The 23,744-nt window shown below is 35.4% G+C and overlaps 1 protein-coding gene and 1 pseudogene across 1 annotated transcript; both read left to right on the top strand.

Moving 5' to 3' along the window:
- Positions 1 to 11,964: 11,964 nt before the first annotated feature.
- On the top strand, positions 11,965 to 16,606 carry LOC107967290 (olfactory receptor 8I2-like; annotated as a pseudogene).
- Positions 16,607 to 22,088: 5,482 nt separating this feature from the next.
- Positions 22,089 to 23,025, top strand: LOC466555 (olfactory receptor 8H1). The gene is given in 2 exon segments (XM_009440400.5): positions 22,089 to 22,661; positions 22,663 to 23,025. Coding segments are annotated over 2 exon segments (936 nt in total).
- The last annotated feature ends 719 nt before the right edge of the window (positions 23,026 to 23,744 follow it).

Here is a 23,744-nt window from a genome sequence, read left to right as displayed (position 1 = left end):
CCATGATCATGGACACATTGCTGCACTTCTTTATCTGTTAAGTGAGTTTCTTGATTATATATAATGCCATGTGGAATATCATGATGGTACATAAGGCATTCTATAACTTGGAAGGTAGTTTTGGCAGAATTGCTTGCAAAGAAGGATAATCTGTATTCAGAGTAAGTATATATTGCACTAAGAACAAAATGCTGCTCTTAAATGTTGGAAAAACTCCAATGTAACCAAACTCCTGCCAGGCAGCTGGCTATTCCCATTGGGTAATGGTGCCATATTAGTGGCTCTGTGTTGTTCTCTGCTGCTGGAAGATTGGACACTCAGCAGTGACTATGGCCAGGTTGGCCCTCATGAGTGGAAGTCCATGTTGCTGTGAGACCACACATAACCTATGTCCCTGCCACCATGTCCACTTTCTTTGTGAGCCCATTGGGTGATGACAGGGTGCCTGAGGAAAGAGGCTGGCTAGTATCCACAGAACGTGTCATACTATTAACTTGAATATTATAATCCTCCTCTGCTGAGGTCACCATTTGGTGAGCATTGACATAGGACACAAATATCTTCACATTTTTTGCTCATTCAGAGAGTTATGGTCATACTTCTTCCCTAAATTTCTTTGTCATTAATTTTTCAATCATGTCCTCTCCACGTTTTTTACTATCTAGCCACACCACTTGCCACAGCCCCTGAATCCATATGTAATCATAATTATCGCATGTCTGTTCTCTCATGATCACCTTCTAAGCAAAGTGCATGACCAGGTGCACCACTCAAAGTTGTGCACAGTGAGAGTATTTCCCTTTACTTCTGTCCATCAGGAACTTCCCAGAAAAGGCTTGTAGTGCTACAGTTGCCCACTTTTAGGGTGGTGTCTGCATATGATGCAGAACTATCTTTAAATGGGACTGGAGTCTTTTCTTCCTCTGTCAACTGACCATAAGGCACTCTCTATGAGGCCATGGGTGGAGATTGTGAGACAGAAGATAGTGTAGGAGGAGTGGGGACCATGTGCATCAGGCTACTTCTTCCTGTAACTTACTTGTGCCTCAGGGCCTGTTCAGTCTTGAACATTATATACAGCAGTCCCTTGGATATCTATTTTTTGCTTTCTGTGGTTTCAGTTACCTGCATTCAACTGTGTTCCAAAAATGTTAAAGAGAATTTCCAGAAAACAACTCATAAGTTGTAAATCACATATCATTCAAAATAGCATAATAAATTCTCACACTTTTTCACTCTATCTTACCTAGGGCATGAATCATATTTTGTCCAGTTATCCACAGTGTATACTTTCCTTGTCTGTTCCACTTAGTAGCCATCTTGGTTATCAGATGACTGTCACAGTATTGCAGTAACTGTGTTACATAACCGTTATTTTACTTAATGATGTCTCGTACTGCAAGAGTCAAGATGCTGGCAATTCAGATATGTCAAAGAGAAGGCATAAAGTGCTTCCTTTCTTTCAGTGTAAAGATGAAAGAAAAAAAAATCCTATGCAGAGGTTGCTAAGAGCTGCAGTGAGAACAAATCTATTTGTAAAATTATGAAGAAGGGAAAATGGACTGTGTATGTCCAACTTTATGGTTGAGTGAGTCAGAAATCATGCAGTTTATGATGTGTCAAGATAGTCAAGACTTCAGTTTCTAAGGCCTAATAGCAGGCCAAGAAGTGTGTTTTTTTTTTTAATTTACTTGTTTGTTACCTATTTTTTACACTTGCTTAAATTTGCATTTGTACCACAGAGGACTCTTGATTAAAATATTGTATCTATAGTGCAGGCTCACAGAAAAAAATATTGTATATACACGGCAGGTGGTATATACACAGTGGTTTCCTCAAAAAGGTGACAGAGTGGAGATGGTTTACAACGATGTCCTATTACTTTAAGAATTTTACATGGAATAAAATAATGCACAAAGGAGAGGTGTTGCTTTTTTACTCATTTATGTTGTTCCTTTTTATTTCATCAGGGATAAAATTATTTAATTTTAAATTTTTTATTCTTCAAATAAAAAATGGATATAATTACCCCTACTATGTACCTATAAAAATAAAAAATAAAAATAGTACTTAGAACACAGTAAATTTATTAGTATTAATAAATTATCTTAATATTTATTTTATTGTGACTTACCATCAGGTCTCTGTTTACAAATTATTTAGATTTTGGATTTTTTCTTTATTACATATTGCGGCATTTCATTTTTTATTCTGTTTAACCCTCAACTAAATTTTTCTTTTCTTTCTTGACAAAAACTCAATGTTTTATTAATATGTGTCCTATATTATTAATGTGATCCTGTGAACACATACAATTTGTGTATGTGTGTGTATTTACTATGCATATATGTTATTGTTATAATTTCATTGCTGTATTTGTCACTTTTTATTTGTGATGTATCAATATTGTAACATTTGTGTTTCTTTCTGCATTATATACCTGCATTATATCATATATAATTATATAACTATGATACATGTCTGATAATTTTACCTTGTTTATTTTTTGTCCAGAGCAAGCCTATCCATAAAAACCAGCAACTTCCATGTTAAAGGCAGGGGTAGGGGGTAATTGGATTTGGAGTAAATGGTAGAAAATCCATGCACAGTAGTGAACGCAACTCTTTTAACCTCAGGTTATGGTTATAGTTGGGGTAAGTAGCAGCAGGGAGGACTAGCCAGAAATTTAAAGTTCCTGGAAAGGAGATGCCAACTGAGGGATTTGATAAAAACTTCAATATCCTACACACTACCAGCTGTCTGACAACCTAAATACCCACATAATGGAGACTTGAGAGTACTCAACAGGAAAGTAAATGCTGGGGTATACTTGAACACTAATACAGTTTAATGTGCTCCCCAAATCAGGCACATGTCAGCAGCAGAGGGTGCAAGCCTTATGAAATAAAAATTTTTAGAACAACTTTGACCACTAACCTAGAAGACAAACAGGTAACTCTTAGAAAGTCAAGCTAAAAGTTAATAATGCAAAGGAAATACTGAGCAGATAAATTAGTGGCCAAATTCTGCATATTAATTCAAACAAGGTATTTTATAACAAAGAAACAAAAACACACACAGCAACAGAGAATCATAGAGGGAAAAAAATAAATAAAATCAAATTTTAGAGGTGCTAAAATATATTACAAAATTTCCAGTTCTCAGTACAAATCTGAGTCATTAAAAACAGAAAGAGGAAATAATGACCTATACTTGGATATGATTGATAGGTAGTCTATAAGCACCGCCTGTGACTGGACATAGATGTTGGATTTAGCCGACTCATATTTCAAAGAAACCATAACTAGTATTTCAAAGAATTGGAAAAATGTTTATAGTACTTGAGAAAATAAATCCACAAAAAATGAACATCAATAAAGAATTTGAATCCATTAAAAATAGATTTGAGAGTTGAGTATGGAAGTAATATATTAAGAAAATTTATCCTTATGATTCAGTGTATAATATGCAATTGGTAGAGGTTCATAAAATACAGATACTCAGGTGTCAAACCTAGAGACTGAAACCATGCCTGACTTGAGGCTCTGCAAAAGGAGAAAGTGAAGCCTTCGGCAGAACTGTAAGCTGCCTGAGCATTTGTTTTAGTCCATTTTTGCTTCTATAACAGAACACCTAAGAGTGGACAATTTATAAAGAACAAAAGTTTGTTTTTTGACAGTTCTACGAGTTAGAATTTTCAGAAAAAAAGTACTGTAGAAAATGATTGACTTACCAAAGGAGAAAATCAAAAAAGCATTTTTTTTTTTTCTGAAAGAATCAAATAGAAAATCTGGAGTTAAAAAACAGAATAACTGAAATGAAAAATTTACTTGTTAGATGCAACAGAAGATTGAGAGGCAAAATGAAGAATCAACCAACTTAAAAAGAGGTAAATAGACAATATCCATTCTAAATAAAATAGAAGAAAGGTCACCAAAAAATCACGACATCCTTGGACACTTGCAGTGCTACTATTATGTTTATCAATAGAGTCAGTTGGAGTAGCAGCAAAAGTTAAGGAGAAAAGAATAAAAATATTTCAAAAACTCCTGCAATTAGAGAAATATCAGTGATATGCAGATATAGGAGACTAAACCAAACAAATTTGATAAACACAAAAGATTCTCACAGAGACATATAATAGTCAACTTTTTGGTAGCAAAAGAGGTAAACAGGGTATTTAAAATATCAACATAGAGGGGGAGCCTAGATGGTCGAGTGGACACAGCCAGAAATAACATTTCCCAGTTCCTGAGACATTGGGAAGACTGGCACACTCTGAATGGATCTTCAGAGAGAAGGCATTGAAAGTAGACAAAGAGAAGGTGCAGACACTGGGCTAAAGGGGTAGAAAGCCAAGAACCCTACACAGGCCTGTCGAGCACTGGGACCCACTCCTGGACCCCACTCACTCCTGGCGAATGGGTGAGTCAAACAGACAAAGAATAACCTGCTTTATCCATGGGCCTCCAGAATCCTAGTTGCAGGAGAACCAATGATCCCCCATGGACACTTGAGCTGGCAGGAATTGCTGCTTAGAAAAGTAATGGGGGCAGGACTCCAGATTTTACAGAGCACAGAGGGTTTGCTGCAGGAACAGCTTCAGTGGAGCATGGCCAGGGATACCCATTCCCCAAGGATCACCAAGCTCCTCTAGGAGGCTTTAGCCTTTAGGAGACTTACAGACCTGGACAGAACAGGGTGATCTTGTCTGTGTGATGGGGACAGTCTCATCTGAGTGCCCCCCTGTCTCCCAGCCTTTCCTGTGGCTCCAGCCTGGCTGTCCCTACTAGCAGCACAGCCTCCAATATCCAATCAGAGTGCTTTCCGGGGGCCCTCATCATAGCTGCTCTGCTGGTAGGCCACACATAACTAATGAAGAGGTCTAGCAGACTGGACCAAGCCAACATGAGCAGCCCATACACAACCATCCCCTGCTGTTTTGCTAACACCCGCCCCCCGCATGGAAGTCCCACCACAACTTGACTAGCATGTGCATATGGGCGGATCTGTCTCCCCTCCTCTGATAGCGCATATGTGCACACGTACCCCACCATCGTACTTCCAGCATGAGAATACCCCACTGTCCTACCCAACCCTGGTGGCATGCTGCCCCCACTGAGGCACTGGCAGCCATGTTATCACTACGGTAGCCAGTGAAAGTGTGTGTACAGACACTGGAACCATCTCCCCAACCTGCACTAAGCCACTGCCACCACCAATGCCACCAACACAAATGTGTGCATAGATGCCAGTGAATCCATCACTACCCTTCCAATGCATGGGCACCACACCATTACACTGCAGCTGCTGGTACACACATGTGAGCATGGATCACAAGCCACCACCTTTACAAAGTGCTTTGGCTGGCACCCCTCATCACAGTATTGGGGCCAGTGGACTGGAAACACCTTGACCCCTTCAGCACAGCAGGTTTCTAACCTAAAGGAGTCAGAGAACAAAGTCAGTGGCACAATACAAACCCTCACAATTAGAGCACACAGCCTAGGAGTGATGAGCTGAGCTCATCTTCCAGAGTCAAAGCCAGTTGACTGAACTCATAAGAAAATCAAACATCCCAGGGTATCAAAGATGATTAAGAAGAAAACAAAAGTCCAAAGGACAGTAACTTCAAAGATTAAAGGAACATCAGGCCACATAGGTGAAAAAGAACAGGAAAAGAACTCTGGCAACTCAAAAAGCCAGAATGGGCCGGGCACAGTGGCTTACATCTGTAATTCTAGCACTTTGGGAGGCTGAGGCAGGTGGATCACCTGAGGCCAGGAGTTTGAGACCAGCATGGCAAATATGGAGAAACCTCATCTAGACTAAAACTACAAAAATTAGCTAGGCATGGTGGCAGGGGCCTGTAATCCCAGCTACTCGGAAGGTTGAGGAAGGAGAATCACTTGAACCTGGGAGACAAGGTTTCAGTGAGCTGAAATTGTGCCATTGCACGCCAGCTTGGGTAACAGAGGGAGATTCTGTCTCAAAAAAAAAAAAAAAAAAAAAAAAAAAAAGAGTGTCTTCTTACCTCCAAATGACCACACTAGTTTCCCAGCAATGGTTCTTAATCAGGAAGAAATGACTGAAATGTCACTCATAGAATTCAGAATATGGATAGGAATGAAGATCATTGAGATTCTGGAGAAAGCCCAAACTCAATCCAAGGCATCTAGGTAATATAATAAAACAATACAGGAGATTAAAGAGGAAATAGCCATTTTAAGAAAGAAGCAAATGTGTCTGATAGAGCTGAAAAACTCACTTCAAGAATTTTATAATACAAATATTAACATGGAATCAACCAAGCTGAGGAAAGAATCTCAGAGCTCAAAAAATGGATCTCCAAAATAACTCCATCAGACAAAATAAATAATAAAGAAGAATGAACAAAGCCTTTGAGAAATATGGGATTATGTAAAGTGAGCAAACGTACGGCTCATTGGTGTCCCTGAAAGAGAGGTAGAGAAAGCAAGCAACTTGGAATACATATTCGAGGATGTTACCTGAGAAAATATCACCAATGTCACTAAAGAGGTCAATATTTAAATTCAGGAAATGCAGAGAACTCATGCTAGATATTATGCAAAACAACCATCCTTGAGACACATAGTCAATTCTCCAAAGTTGACATGGAAGAAAAGAATATTAAAGGAAGCTAGAGAGAAGGGGCAGGCCACCTACAGTGGGAACCCCATAAGGCTAAAGGCAGACCTTTCAGCAGAAACTATACAAGCCAGAAGAGATTGGGGGCCTCTTTTTAATGTTCTTAAAGAAAAGAAACTCCATCCAAGAATTTCATATTCAGCCAAATTGGGCTTCATAAGCAAAAGACAAGGATCTTCTCAGATGAGCAAATGTTAAGAGAATTTATTACCACCTGCCATTCTTACAAGAAGTTCTCGAGGGAGTGTTAAACACAGACATGAAAGACTGTTACTGGCCACCACAAAAACACACTTAAGTACATAGACCATGTAAAGCAACTATACAATCAAATCTGCGTAATAACCAGATAACAGCATGATAATGGGACACATTAAATTTTCACATATCAATATTAACCTCCAATGTAAATGAACTAAATAACCCAATTAGAAGGCATAGAGTGGCAAGTTGGATAAAGAAGCAAGACCTAACTGTATGCTGTGCTTAGGAGACCTATCTCTCGTGCAATGACACCCATAGGTTCAAAGTAAAGGGATGGAGAAAAATCTACCAAGCAAATGGAAAACAAAACAAAACAAAATTGCTATTCTAATTTCAGACCAAAGACTGTAAACCAACAACCATTAAAAAAAGACAAAGAAGGGCATTATGTGGTCCTTTAGGGAGTTCTAAATATGGGTTCAGTTCAACAAGAAGACTTAACTATTCTAAATATATATGTACTCAATGCAGGAGCATCCAGATACATAAAACATGTTCTTAGAGACCTACAAAGAGAATTAGATAACCCTACAATAATAGTGGGAGAGTCCAACACTTCACTAACAATATTACATCACTGAGGCATAAAACTAATAAAGAGATTTGGAACATGAACTAGATACTTGGCCAAATGGACCTAACAGGCATCTACAGAATGCTCCACTCCAACAAAATAGAATATATCTTATCATCTGCATACGGCACATACTCCTAAATTGACCACAAAATTTGCCGTAAAAACAACTCTAAGCAAATGAAAAAAAACTGAAATTATAGCAGGCATACTCTTGGACCACTGCACAATACAAATTGAAATCAATACTAAGAAGATCACTCAAACCATATAATTACATGGAAATTAAATAATCTGCGCCTGTTTGAATTCTGGGCAAACAATGAAATTAAGGGAGAAGTCAAGAAATTCATTAAAACTAATGAGAACAAAGATACAACATATCAGAATATCTGGGAAACAGCTAAAGTACTGTTAAGAGGAAAGTTTCTTGTTCTAAACACGCAAATCAAAAAGTTAGAAATATCTCAAATTAAAAATCTAACATCACACTTTGAAGAACTAGAAAAACAAAAGCAAACCAACCTCAAAACTAACAGAAGACAAATAATAACCAAAATCAGGTCTAAACTGAATTAAATTGAGATGTGAAAAGCCATACAGAAGATCAACAAATCCAGAAGTTAGTTATTTAAAAGAATGGATAAGATAGTTCACCAGATAGACTAACACAGAAAAAAAAGAGAAGATTTAAATAAACACAATCGAAATGACAAAGTGGACATTGGCAATGACCCCACGGAAACACAAAAAACTTTCAGAGACTATTAGTCATCTAATATGCACACAAACTAGAAAACCTAGAAAAAATTGATAAATTCCTGGAAACACACAACCTCTCAAGATTGACACAGGAAGAAATTGAAATCCAGAAGAGACCAGTAATGAGTTCAGGAATTGAATCAGTAATAAAAAATCTGGAAAAGCCCAGGAACAGACAAACTCACGGCTAAATTCTGCCAGACATATAAAGAAGAACTGGTACCATTTCTACTGAAATCATTCCATAAATAAGTAAATAAATAAATAAATAAATAGGAGAAACTTCTTTCTAGCTCATTTTATGAGATCAGCATTATTCTGATCTCAAAACCTGGCAGAGATACACACACACACAAATTTTAGGCCAATAGCTTTGATGAAAGTAGACGAAAAATTCTCAATACTGGCAAACTGGATCCAGCAGCACATCAAAGTGCTAATTCACCATGATTGAGTAGATTTTATCCCTAAAAAGCAACATGGTTCAACATATGCAAATAAGTAAATGTGATTCATCACATAGACAAAAATTTTTAAAAAAACATAATCATCTCAATAGATCCAGAAAAGACTTTTGATGAATTCAGCATCGCTTCATGTTAAAAAATCCTCAACAAACTAAGCATTGAAGGAACACACCTCAGAATAATAAGCCATCGATGAAAATCTCACACCAGCATCATACTGAATGGATAAAAACTGGAAGCATTCACCCTGAGAACTGGAAGTGGACAAGGATGCCCACTCTCGTTACTCCTATTCAACTAGTACTGGAAGTCCTAGCCAGAGAAATCAGGGCAGAGAAAGAAATGACAGAGATCCAAATGGGAAGAAAGGAAGTCAAAGTATCTATGTTTGCAGATGATATAATTTTATACCTAGAATATTCCATAGTCTCCACCCAAAAACTCCTAGATTTGATAAACAACTTCAGCAAAGTTTCAGGGTACAAAACAAATTTACAATAATTGTGGTATTTCTATACATCAACAACGTCCAAACTGAGATTTTATGATGAAGATGCCAAGAGCAACAAAAACAAAAATTGACAAATGTGGCCTAATTAAACTGAAGAGCTCTTCACAGCAAAGGAAACTTTCAGCAGAGTAACCAGACAACCTGCAACAGAATGGGAGAAAATATTTACAAACTATGCAACCAACAAAGGTCAATATCCAGAGTCTATAAGGAACTTAAATACATTTTGAAGCAAAAACCAAATAACCCAATTATAAAGTGGTCAAAAGACATAACCAGGCACTTTTCAAAGAAGACATACACATGGCTAACAAACATATAAAAAACGCTCAACATCAGTCATCATTAGAGAAATGCAAATCAAAACCACAAGAAGATACCATCTCACACCAGTTAGCATGGCTATTATTTAAAAGTCAATAATTAACAAATTTCAGTGAGATTGTGGAGGAAAAGGAATGCTTATACACTTCTTGTAGCAAAGTGAATTAGTGCAGCCATTGTTGAAAGGAGTTTGGCGATTTCTGAAAAAAACTTTAAATACTCCCCATTCAACTCAGCAATCCCACTATTGAGTATATGCCCAAAGGGATATAAATCTTTCTACCATAAAGGCATATGTGTGCATATATATATTCACTGCACCACTATTTACAATAGCAAAGACATGGAATCAACCTAAATGCCCATCAATGCTAGACTGCATAAAGAAAATGTGGTACATACACACCATGAAATACTACACAGCCATAAAAAAGAATGATATTATGTCCTTTGCAGCAATATGGATGGAGCTAGAGGGTGTTATCCAAAGTAAATTATTACAGGCATAGAAAACCAAATACCGCATGGTCTCACTTATAAGTGGAAGCTAAACCCTGAGTACATGTGGACAGAAAGAAGGGAAAAACAGACACAGGCATACTTGAGAGTGGAGGGTGGAAGAAGGGTGAGGAATGAAAATGTAGCAATCAGGTGCTATACTTATTACCTGGGTGACAAAACAATCTGTACACAACCCCAGTGGCATGCAATTTATCTATACAGCAAACCTGCACATACACCTCTTAACCTAAAATAAAAGTTAAAAACTATAAAAATAGGCCAGGTGTAGTGGCTCATGCCTGTAATCCCAGCACTTTGGGAGGCCGAGGCTGGCGGATCAGCAGGTCAAGAGAGCGACACCATCCTGGCTAACCTGGTGAAACCCCGTCTCTACTAAAAATACAAAAATTAGCCAGTCGTGATGGCTGGCGCCTGTAATCCCAGCTACCCAGGAGGCTGAGGCAGGAGAATTGCTGGAACCTGGGAGGCAGAGGGTGCAGTGAGCCGAGATAGCGCCACTGTACTCCAGCCTGGGTGACATAGCAAGACTCCATCTCAAAAAACAAAAAACATGTTAAAACTATGATTAATGGAGATACCCAACAGTAGAGAAAATAGTTTAATAAATGGGGTTGTATAAATAGAATAGATTATTATAAAGTCACTCGTATTACCAACATAGGATAGGTATTTATTAAATACCTATCATATCCTCAACATAATTCAAAGTGCTTCATATATAATATTTAATTGAATATTCAAAAACACATGAGGCAGGTGCTAGTATTGTCACTTTGCAAACATGGACACTGACGATATGAGAGCTTAAGAAATTTTCACATGGTCACAAAGTAATTATATGACGTTTCTAGATACAAATTCAGAATTATGGTTTCCAAATATAAAGATTTTTTACCATAGCATAAAGTCTTTACTTGAAAAGTTATAATGGCAAAATGTTGAGAATGTAAAAGTACTCAAAATATGTGTGAATCCTTATTAAAGGGAAAATATATAAGTACACATATAATAGTATCATATTGTTCAGATCCTGTTTTCTAAATGCCGTAGTCTCATAAAAGCAAGACTCCTTGGAGCAGTGGTTAATTTTAGAGCTGAGTCCAGGAAAATACAAGATGACCTGGAGCACTTTGTGCTGCTAGAGTGTAAGTAAAAATAAAACAACAGTGACAAAAAGAATTTTGAAAGACAGGGACATGTTCAAAGAGCAAAGAGCCCAGGAGCCAATTTGGTGGTGATTCTATTAGCAAAGCTAGAACGATTTGAACAACAGAATAAATGATGTCAGTATGAGATAATAACATAAAGAGTAAAATAATTATGAGTGCATATTGATTTAAATAGAAGGCTGAATAAATAAACATATAGGGGAGAAATAACAACTCTTCCTTACAGAATAATTCCAATATATAGAAAGAGTAAGGAAAATAGTAAATTTTACCAAAATTATACAGTAATAATTGTTACAAGCAACAAACATTGATGAATAGTAAAAAGTAGTCATGAAATATTTACATAGTCTAAATTAGCTTTCCCCCAATAAATATTTAATAAATACAAAGATAGAATTATACTTCTACAGTAAAAAAAAGTCCAGCACACACTACTTTAAATGATCAAGTTTAATATCACTAATAATATCACCTATCAACACATATACCCTGTGATAAAATGGAAAATGGTATACAGATTGCCTCTCTGGAACTATTCCCAATTATGAAAAACCTCAATTTAATCAGTAGAAAACATCAGGCAAGTTTTAATTGAAGGATAGCCTATAAAATGCTTGACAGGTACTAAAAAAGTATCACAGTCATGAAAGAAAAGAAAAGAATATTGAACAGGAACAGACTCCGATAGACTAAGGAGACATGACACTAACCACAACCTGGCATCCTGGATTGGATCCTGGAAGAGAAAATAGGACTTCAGTGGAAAACTTGGTGAAATTTAGTAAGTCTGTAGTTTAGCTAATACTATTTTATCACCATACATTTCTTAAGTATTAATATTCACCCTATGATTAAGTTAACATTAGTAAAGCTAAAATAGTTAATGAAAAGTTAAAAAGATTCGATTGACAGAAATCAAAATAGATGTGCAGGAAGATGTAAATTCAGTTAATCAAGTAGTTATTAAATGTCTATTTGTCCTGTAACATGGTCAACAATAGCCCCTATAGCAATTGTGTATTTGTGAACACTATACATATTAGTTCACCAAATATCGGAATATTAAATAGCTGAGACAAAATTTGAATCTTGAAAGAGACAATTAACTCTAGGTAGTGTGAAAGGAGAAATGATATCATTTTCATAGTTGTAGTCCCACAAAAAGCATAGTGCCTGCCGTCTAATAGCTGTTTAATCAATTTGTGTTGAACAAATAAGTAAGAGTAGATGAAAAGTTAATATTGAAGGGGTACAGCCCAATTCTTTCAAAGTATTATTTTATCAAATTGCACACTTAGTGGGGGAAAAATTACTGTAGTCTCTCCTTATCCTCAAAGAATCTACAACCCCAGTGGATACCTGAAATTTCAGATACTACCAAACTTGATATATACTTTTTTCTATACATACATACTTGTGATAAAGATTAATTTGTAAATTAGACACAGTAAAAGATTAACAATAACCACTAATAAAATGGAACCATTATAACAATACTCAGAAATGCACAATTTAAAAACCTCTAATTTGTCTATTCCTGGAATTTTCCATTTAACATTTTTAGACTCATTGACCAAGGGTAACTGAAACAACAGAAAGTAAAACCACAAAAAATGGGGGACTACTGTATACCATTTATTTTGTCCTAATATCTGATAATATTATCAGTGAGTGATAAGGCACATCTATAATAGATTTTATTACTTTTTTAAAACCTCTAATGTGACAGGTAATATTAGAGATGGTTTCTGTTGCTAGGAAAAATGTATTTTCTTTTCCCCATGAAAATATCTGTCTTGTTTCATTATGTAACAGTAAGAAGAGATTTGTTAAAGGATGCAAAATTACAGCTTGAGAAGAGGAATGTGTTCTATTGTTCTGTACTACCGTACAATGACTACGGTTAACAATATCATATTATGTAGGTTCAAACAGCTAGATGGAGGATATTGAATATTCCCAACACAAAGAAATGATGAATGTTTGAGATGATAGATATGTATAACCTGGTCACTACACATTATGTTTTGGAACACCACTATGTACTCCATAAATATAAACAGTTATTACTTGTCAATTAAAAGTAAGCCCCCCTTTAAAAACAAGAAATAAGGAGAATGTAACAATCACAGCAGAAAATAATTTAATTAGACAAGTCTGAGAGATCCTTCCAAGCTAGTGTTTGCCCAAGTATAATCCATGTAATGTGGGGCATTTTAAAAAATTTAATTTTATGGGTCAATACCAAACCTAATAAACCAGAATCTGTATAGTAGTGTAGGCTAGGAAGCTGCTCTGAAACAAACAAACAAAAATAAATGATAATAATATGAATACAATTGTGAGAAATATTGTATTTACTCATAAATTGATCATTAAATGGAAAGCATGAGTTTGATTTGTACCTTAGGTTTCTTGTTCATTTTCTTAGATGGCATACTTATTATCAGCCAATGATATTATGTATATACCATTAAGCACAATTAAAAATAACTGCCTGAGTTGAAAGTAAACACATCTATGATTGTTGACATGGATGGTAATGTAATTTCAACACATATTAACAGTATTAAGTCAATGAGTAGGAAAGCTTACTTCTGTTGCATAAGAGGGTTATCTGGGAAACAGTGGTTATCTGAGATACCCTAACATCATATGTCACCTTTATTTTCATAAAGATTTAACTTTTCATAAATGTTTCATGTATACGTCTACCAATAACATGTAAATAACATGATTTTTAAAGCTACATCAATTGAATTTTTAAATAATATCTGCTGTTATTTAACTGAATACACAAAAATAAAGATTATACATTTCCAAAGACTTCTATTGGAGACATACCCCAGACAAATTAAGAAGAGATCCTCGAGTACAATTAAGATAGGAATCTCAAGAGATTAAAGATGATAATTGTCTAACCTCTTTATTAGGTGAGTTTAAGTGTTTGAGGAAGAGTTGCAGGTATAAGAATACTGCTTAACGTATGAGATTTCAGAAGAAAATATTTTGTCATGGGATTGCTTTAGAAATACGCTAAGATCAAAACTAATTCTAAATAAGAATCTAGACTTGAACAAAAAATATAAACTTTCAATTCTCAAGAATGCACACAAAAACAAGTTAACAAGTTAATTTGGCTCTTATTTCTATCCTATCAATGGAAGATAATATATATAATACCCAGCATTATCATCAAAACCACCAATATTTTTCATCAACATCATAATATCTAGGGTCCATTATATAGGAAATAGAGCTCTGTGCTAAATAACTACAGTAACAACAACAACAGATCCAAGTCATTATGTTGACAATTCATGGGATTCAGAATTATAGATGAGGCAAATATAACAAACCTGAAAATAAATGGAAGATAACTGAAAAAAAGGATGTTTCGTTTGGATAATTGAATCCCAGGCATATCTAATTTTATTACCTTTTTTTCCCCTAAAATTTGCATGTCTGCCAGCCTGTGATTATTATTTGCATGTTTCTCACATTGAGAAACTTTTTATTTTTTAATGTCTGCATCTTCCATCAGGCTTTAAGAAAAATGCCCTTCATGACGAGCAAGACATTTGGTCTCACCTCACCCAAAGACAGAAAGAATACATGATAGGAGAAAAAAGTATAAGAAGTTTTAGCATTAACATGTCAAGTGAGCGGGATGCGTCTAGTTTTGTCTTTTCTATTTTTTTCTTAACAAAATCTAAAAAGCTTTACAGAGTCCAAGGAAATATTAGCTATGTCCACCTAAGATTTTATTAAGCTCCTAAAATAATCCTGTGAAGTAGTTAGATGTTAAGAAAATAAGACTGCAACAAAAAGGAATTCTTAAGTTCACAAATTGTAGAACTTCCTTTTCTAAATGGGTTTTTTATTTTTTCTAAGAGTATCATATAATTAATTTCATTAGATAAATTGCTGAGTATCATACAATTAATTTCATTAGATAAATCACCAATTAATTTCATTAAATTGCTATATTTGTTAGCTAAAATTAATTTCATTAGATAAATTACTGTATTCATTAGATAAAATTAATTTCATTAGATAAATTGGAATATTCATTAGATACAGTTATTTTCATTAAATTGCAAGACCCGATGTTGGACTGGGGCAGAGAACGGTACATCTCAGGAGGAATCTTTCATCCTAGACATCCTTCCAGACACATGTTTTTTAGTCCAAAAAATTGTGAACTTTGTTTTAATTAATGTCTGTCAGTTTGTAAAAAATAAAAAAATTATGCATAAATCCCTAACTTGAAATCACTAAATTTTCCTTTCCATTTGTAACTCTTTCATAGTTGGAGTCTGAGTCAAATTTGATTATAGGGCCTTTAGATTTGAATCCTTCTCTAACTTTCCTTATTGTTATTCAGCAGGTAAGTCAAAGGCCTGAGTTGATATAAACAGCTGGCAACAATTTCACTGAGGTGACTGTCTTCGTCCTCTCTGGATATGCAAATCACCCTGAATTACAAGTCAGTCTTTTCTTGATGTTTCTCATCATTTATCTATTCACTATTTTGGGAAACCTGGGACTGATCATGTTAATCAGAATGGATTCTCAGCTTCACACCCCTATGTACTTTTTCCTCAGCAATTTAGCATTCATTGACATATTTCACTCCTCTTCCGTAACACCTAAGACATTGGCGAATTTCCAATCCAATCAGAGATCCATCTCCTTTGTTGGCTGCTTTGTTCAAATGTACTTTTTTGTTGGATTGGTGTGTACTGAGTGTTTCCTGCTGGGATCAATGGTCTATGATTGCTATGTAGCAATCTGGAATCCCTCATTCAGTAGTCATTTCTTAGAAAGTGTGCAACTGGCTGGGAGTAATGTCATACACAATAGGTTTCACAAATTCTCTGGTATCTGTCTGTGTGATAAGTGGTTTTGTTCTGTGATTCCAGCATCAATTTTTTTTTCTGTGACACCACAGCTCTTTTAGCACTGTCCTGTGTAGATGCATTCAGCACAGAAATGGTGAGCTTTGCCTTAGCTGGATTCACTCTTCTTAGCTCTCTCTTTATCATCACAGTCACTTATATCGCCATCATCTCAGCCATCCTGAAGAACCAGTCGGCAGCAGGATGGCAGAAGGCCTTCTCCACCTGCGCATTCCACCTTATGGGTTAACTATCTTCTATGGGTCCCTGATTTTCACCTATTTGCAACCGGTTAAAACATCATCCCTGATCCACGCACAGTTGGCATTTGTATTCTATATGACTGTCATTCCCATGTTGAATCCACTCATCTAGAGTCTGAGGAACAACGATGTAAAAAATGCTCTTTGAGAGTCATACATAGAAAACTTTTTCCATGACAAATTTATGTATGTTATAATTAAAACAAACGTGGATGGCTTCAGTAATTCAATTATGCCAACAACTAGGAAAATAGCAGAGTAACATCAAAAAGCATAACACAAACTAAATGAGAACTTAGAGACTTGCAGTTTGTAAGTTTAATTATTATTTCATTATATGGACCACTAACACCCTGTATTTGGAGGTCAATTCAGAATATAAATTATTCAGACATAGATATGTACAAGGAAATAAGAGGCATCTGAACATTCATATGTGAGTATGCCATCTCACTGAAACAGGTTCAAAATTATTACATTGAGAACATGCAATTTTTGTCATTCTGTGCCTGGCTTATATCACGTAACTGCATTGTTTGTATTAGACTGGTGCAAAAGTAATGGCAGTTTTTGTTATTAAAACAAAACAAGACAAACATAAAACAAACGGCAAAAACCGCCATTACTTTTGCACCAACATAATAACTCAATGGATAAAGGCTTAGAAGAAGGATAAACCATTTTCCAAGATGTGCTTATTTCACATTGCGTGCCTGTATCAGATCATCGCATGTACCCCATAAATATACACATTTACTATGGACCCATAAAAAACTAAAAAATGTTTTAAAAACTAAAAAAAAAAAAATTAAATTGACAATATAATTTGACATTCTGTTTTCTCAGCTATTGGCAACTTGAGAGTAGAAAAATGGAAGATGAAGGAATAAGAACAGTTACATTTTACTAAAAATATTAAATGACAGCTGATCACCTGAAAGCAAAGAGTACAGAACTAAACAAACAAACAAAAAATAAAAATAACAAAGCAAATATTAGCCACAATGAAAAATGAAAGATTGAAATAATTTCAGTGCAATCACTAATGGAACAACAGATACCAGGCAGTATAGAGAAATCTCTTGATACTATGGAGTCATTTGCCCCTTACAGATGAGTTCTTCATCATATATGTATGAACACAATTTTAGATTACACAGAAAAGTGCTCTGTTTATGGCATATATTTTCTATTAAAAAAGGAGAGTTTAATTTATCATTAACTATAGATGTCTCATTAGTGGTAGCATAATTCCTAGAATATTTTGGATATATACAGTGACTCTTGCATCTCCAAATCAAACGGAAACACTTTGTTAATTCTATAGCATTAAAGGAAGAAAATGTGTGTGTATTGTTCATGTGTGTGGGGTGGGAGAGGTGGTGCTTTCCTTGAAAAGAGACTTAAACCTGATTTAATGAACTCTCCCAGGTGTTGTCAGAAGATAACCATTGAAAAAGTTTTATCAGTACCGGCCTGGCCAACATTGTGAAAACCAGTCTCTACCAAAAATATATAAAAAGTAGCCAGATGTGGTGGCACACACCTGTAGTCCTAGCTATTAGGGAGGCTGAAGCAGAAGAATCGCTTGAACCCAGAGGCAGAGGCTGCAGTGAGCCAAGATCATACCACTGCACTTCAGTCTGGGCAATAGAGTGACACTCCATCTCTAAAAATAAATAAATAAAAATCAATCAATATTTGTAAGATAAAAATAATTTTAACTCAAAATTTTAAAAAATTAGAATTATAATTTTATTAAGATTTTAATAACTTAATGACTAAGCATAACTGAGGTTAATCTTAGTCAAATAAGAAATAAAAAAATTAACTTTACACTATTTTCATAATATGCTACAATAGGAATAATTCAGATCACTATATATAAGTGAAAAGTGACACCCAGATGAATAATGCAAATATTAAATGCTGGTATTATTAAACAGGTAACCATAAGAAAATACTTTTACTAGGTATTTTCAATACCTAGCCAAAGTATGCAACCTGATAAAGTAGGGGAAATAAAATAGTAAAACACAAATAACTAAAATAACTAATGAATAAGCAAGTTAGTAAGTTTTTGAACAAAATTTATCAAAAAAAGGTCAATTTTTTTTATTGAGTCAAAGATGAAAGACAAAGAAAACAATAGTAAACATAATCCAGAAGAGAGAGAGAGAGATTGAGAGAGAGAGAATAGAAGGGGCATAAGTAACATGGTGTAAAACATAATGACTTAAGGCCAGGCACAGTGGTTCACACCTGTAATCCCAGAACTTTGAGAGGCCAAGGCAGGAACAGCGCTTGAGCCCAGGAGTTCGGGACAAGCCTTTGCAACTTAGGGAGACCCTGTCTCTACAAAAATTAAGCCCAGCCTGGTAGCGAGCACCTGTAGTCCCAGATACTTGGGAGGCTGAGGCAGGAGCATCGCTTGAGCCCAGGAGGTGGACGTTGCAATGAGTCAAGATAGCACAACTGCACTCCAGCCTGGGCAACAAAGCGAGACTCTGTCTCTAAATAAATAAATAACAACAAAAATAAAATATAATTACCTAGAGCATTACACTATATATCATTTAAATTGAGAGATTTAAAATCTCTGATCAGAATTAGGCTTTTGCCATTACATAGTAAATGGTAAAATAATTTTCTTGCCATTATAAACAACTCTGAACCTGAACAAAATAGTTTTTAACGTTAGAAAAAAACATGAGCAAGAAAACCCCTTGTTCATGGCAACTTTGCAATCACCAAGTCTATTGAGGTGGCCTTGACGTAAAAAGTCACTTTTTGCCTCTTATTTGGCTTAAACCCTAATGATACCTATTGTCAAAGGGTGTGATTCTGGCTTTTTAATCTCCACATTAGCCTATCTCAGGATCACTAAATTTCTGATGAACAGAATTGCTCTTCCAAAAACTCATCAAATGTACAATAAATACATACAAAAGTAGCTGCTTTATACATACCAACAAATTATCTCCTGAAATTCTAGATTACAGGCATGCTTCCTTCTAGACTCACTTTTAAATTTACATGAAAATTGATTTTATTATCATGACTTAACAGAAAACCACATTAATATTTTACCCTGATTCACACTGTATTTTCTTCCAGGCTCTTCCTTTGCTTCCCCATCTTGGGCAAATAGTTCTCTGTACAATAGTTCAGCTCAATTTTTATATACTTTTAACCCATATTTAAGAAAAAATTTGACCTGATTATATATGGAGGAAGTAAGTTTTAAGCAACTAAATTCATTATAAAATGTTTATTGGTCTCAGGGCTGATTTTGTCTTTCTGCTCTCACTTTTATTTCATAAAAATTTAAAAAGTACATGAAAATAGCAAAACATATTGCACAAATATTTCATGTAGATGAATTAGGTGACACTGCCAAACCAGAATAAATCACCTGCATCACTTTTTTGGTAATGCTTCAAAATGTCTATTTATCAGCTGGTAAACAGTTAGTTAACTTAGTAAGTTTTCCCCGGGGCATTAGCCAAAACCTGAACCATAGAATTGTAGGGTTTATAAAAGGTTAATATAACATAGTTCATGGCATAGCAAAAAATTTTGGTTATCAAATGATGAAAATACATTGAATATATAGTATTATTATGCAACCTATACATACATGTACATATAGGAATTAAGTGCACAAAAGAAAATAATTAGTAAAATTTATACTGTTTACAAAATGTTAACAGTTTAGAATTATTTTCATTTTCTTTTTTGAATTTTGTTATATTCTGATTCTTTTCTTTTCTTTTTTTTTTTTTTGAGACAGAGTATTGCTCTTTTGCTCAGGCCGGACTGCAGTGGCACCGTCTCGGCTCACTGCAAGCTCTGCCTCCTGGGTTCACGCCATTCTCCTGCCTCAGCCTCCCGAGTAGCTGGGAATACAGGCGCCCACCACCGTGCCCAACTAATTTTTTGTATTTTTAGTAGAGACGGGGTTTCACCGTATTAGCCAGGATGGTCTCGATCTACTGACCTCGTGATCCGCCCGCCTTGGCCTCCCAAAGTGCTGGGATTACAGGCGTGAGCCTCCGCGCCCGGCCGATTCTTTTCTAATTAACATGTTTACTTCTATGATAGTATCATACATTTAAATATACAAAATTTTAATTGAAAAAAATGTGTTATTCCATCTTTGATGGTGTCAGTCAGAGAATAATTAAGTATTTTTCTGGAAATGGCTTCTCCACCATCCCAGTAAAATATTGAAAACATCACAAGAAAAGACCAATCCATAATTTCCTTCATTTGTGTGGCTTGTAAAGTAAAAAGGAAAACCTTTGCTCAAAATCTATCATGGCTGTTTTATTCCTTGCACCTTTATCCTTGGAAACATACCAAGCAATTCTTCATTGGTAATTGGTCCACAGCGACTACCAAAAGGTGCATTATCATCAGCCCCTCATATATGAGGTACTCTGGAATTATCAGAGCGAGAGGTAAAGAATAATCTACCTATAGTCACAGAGATTCCCAGTGTTCTTTTGACACACAACTTCCTGGTAATCTTTCCATTTGACCAGGACCTAAACGAAATTTCTAGGTTGGTTTTTTGACACAGAATAAAACAAAATGAATGCACAAAAATGTAAAAACAACTTATCTCAAGGAAAACAAATATTATATCAGAGAAAATTTTATCTCCTTAAATGCTTTTCATATTTTATTTATAAGAAAAATTGAGGTTGACAAATTTCTAGACAGATAATATGAGAAGAAAGCGTTTTCACCAACTTTGGCTCAGACACGGTAAGTATTATTCTCAAAATTGGAAGATTTTATTTCAGATGAAATTAATTCAGGACTTTATCATAAGAATATACATATACATGTCATCTAGTCCTTACCCTGAGTAATGTCCGGGTTTGTGAAAAGAGATATGTAGAGTTGATGGAATCAGAGTCTACAAGCAAAGTACATATTTTGATCGTATAATTTTTGGAAGAAATTTGATTTTGATTGGTTAAGTTACTAAAACATCATATTTTTATAAATTAATACTTATATATGGTCTATAATTTTAATGTATCCTGCTAAAATCCTTAAGGGTGAAATTTATTTAAAATTACCATTAAATAATATTAGAAACAAAGGGGCAGTAAATAATCTATTAAAAACTGTTTCCTCTCATTGTTTATTACATGTTTAGCTCTTTCTCAAGTTTTCTGAAATTATTTATAAACAGGAGTATAGTATTATAAGCCTTCTCTCTGAAGTCAACATATGTTGGCAGAATCAGTGTCAACATTTAATTGTTCTGACTTTGGATAAGTTACTCAAACCTTCCATACTCTTTTTTTCTCATCTAAAATATGTGGATAATAGTAGTATCTATGGCCTGGTATTTTCTTGTGGATTAAATGTATTAATAAAGGAAGGCATTCAGAACAAGGTCAGGTTCATTCTAATTATGCAATATGTTACATTTTTTATATCACATCTAAATGTTAATTTACACTTTTATCTACATTGGCAATTTAATTCCGTTTTAAGGTCACATTCTATAAATGTATTAGCAATTTATAGAAACACTAAATGAATTAAATCTAGGTTATTGTATAATCAGAAACCTTTTGAAGTCATTCCTGTTAAGTATCAACTTTGATTTCTCAGCAGTTTAAAGCAATTGAACATCATGGGTAGAAGAAATAACACAAATGTGCCTGACTTCATCCTTACGGGACCGTCAGATTCTGAAGAGGTCCAGATGGCCCTCTTTATGCTATTTCTCCTGATATACCTAATTACTATGCTGGGGAATGTGGGGATGATATTGATAATCCGCCTGGACCTCCAGCTTCACACTCCCATGTATTTTTTCCTTACTCACTTGTCATTTATTGACCTCAGTTACTCAACTGTCATCACACCTAAAACCTTACCGAACTTACTGACTTCCAACTATATTTCCTTCATGGGCTGCTTTGCCCAGATGTTCTTTTTTGTCTTCTTGGGAGCTGCTGAATGTTTTCTTCTCTCATCAATGGCCTATGATCGCTATGTAGCTATCTGCAGTCCTCTACGTTACCCAGTTATTATGTCCAAAAGGCTGTGTCGCGCTCTTGTCACTGGGCCCTATGTGATTAGCTTTATCAACTCCTTTGTCAATGTGGTTTGGATGAGCAGACTGCATTTCTGCGACTCAAATGTAGTTCGTCACTTTTTCTGCGACACGTCTCCAATTTTAGTTCTGTCCTGCACGGACACATAACGACATTGAAATCATTATATACATTTTAGCTGGTTCCACCCTGATGGTGTCCCTTATCACAATATCTGCATCCTATGTGTCCATTCTCTCTACCATCCTGAAAATTAATTCCACTTCAGGAAAGCAGAAAGCTTTGTCTACTTGTGCCTCTCATCTCTTGGGAGTCACCATCTTTTATGGAACTATGATTTTTACTTATTTAAAAGCAAGAAAGTCTTATTCTTTGGGAAGGGATCAAGTGGCTTCTGTTTTTTATACTATTGTGATTCCCATGCTGAATCCACTCATTTATAGTCTTAGAAACAAAGAAGTTAAAAATGCTCTCATTAGAGTCATGCAGAGAAGACAGGACTCCAGGTAATTAAAATAGCAGGAATGCTGAACATTTAAACTCATCTTTTCTTTCTTTTCTATTTGGTATTTCCTTGGTCTCCCTATAAAAACAATTGAATCCTTCATGTTTGCATTTTTGTTGTGCTAACCTTTGCTTGACTAAACATGATCTTGAACATTTCAAGGTGTATGTTTTCAGAAATCCAGATTGCAATTAGAAATCATAATATGTGTTGACCGGGCACGGTGGCTCATGCCTATAATCCCAGCACCCTGGGAGGCCGAGGTGGGTGGATCACATGAGGTCAGAAGTTCAAGACCAGCCTAGCCATGATGAAATGCCGTCTGTCGTAAAAATACAAAAAATTAGCTGGGTGTGGTGGTGCATGCCTGTAATCCCAGCTACTTGGGAGGCTGAGGTAGGAGAATCACTTCAATCTGGGAGGCAGAGGTTGCAGTGAGCCGAGATCGTGCCATTGGACTCCAGCCTGGGCAACAAGAGCGAAACTCCGTCTCAAAACAAAACAGAACAAAACAAAACAAAACAAAAAATAATAATATGTGTGTCATATTTACAGTCTAAATATATGTTTTTAGAAGCAACTGACGTGGAAAATAAGAAAATATTGTTATCCTTTAAAATTATATTACACAAATTCCTATGCATACTTCAGTTGTAGGTAAATTTATTATGGAAAACAACGATTTGGGGCACAATGATAACAGTCTCAGAAGCTATTTCATTTA

Source organism: Pan troglodytes, chromosome 9 (assembly GCF_028858775.2).
Source record: "Pan troglodytes isolate AG18354 chromosome 9, NHGRI_mPanTro3-v2.0_pri, whole genome shotgun sequence".
NCBI lineage: Eukaryota > Metazoa > Chordata > Mammalia > Primates > Hominidae > Pan > Pan troglodytes.
The sequence above is the reverse complement of the archived record's forward strand: the minus strand, read 5'-3'. Positions and strand labels throughout refer to the sequence as shown.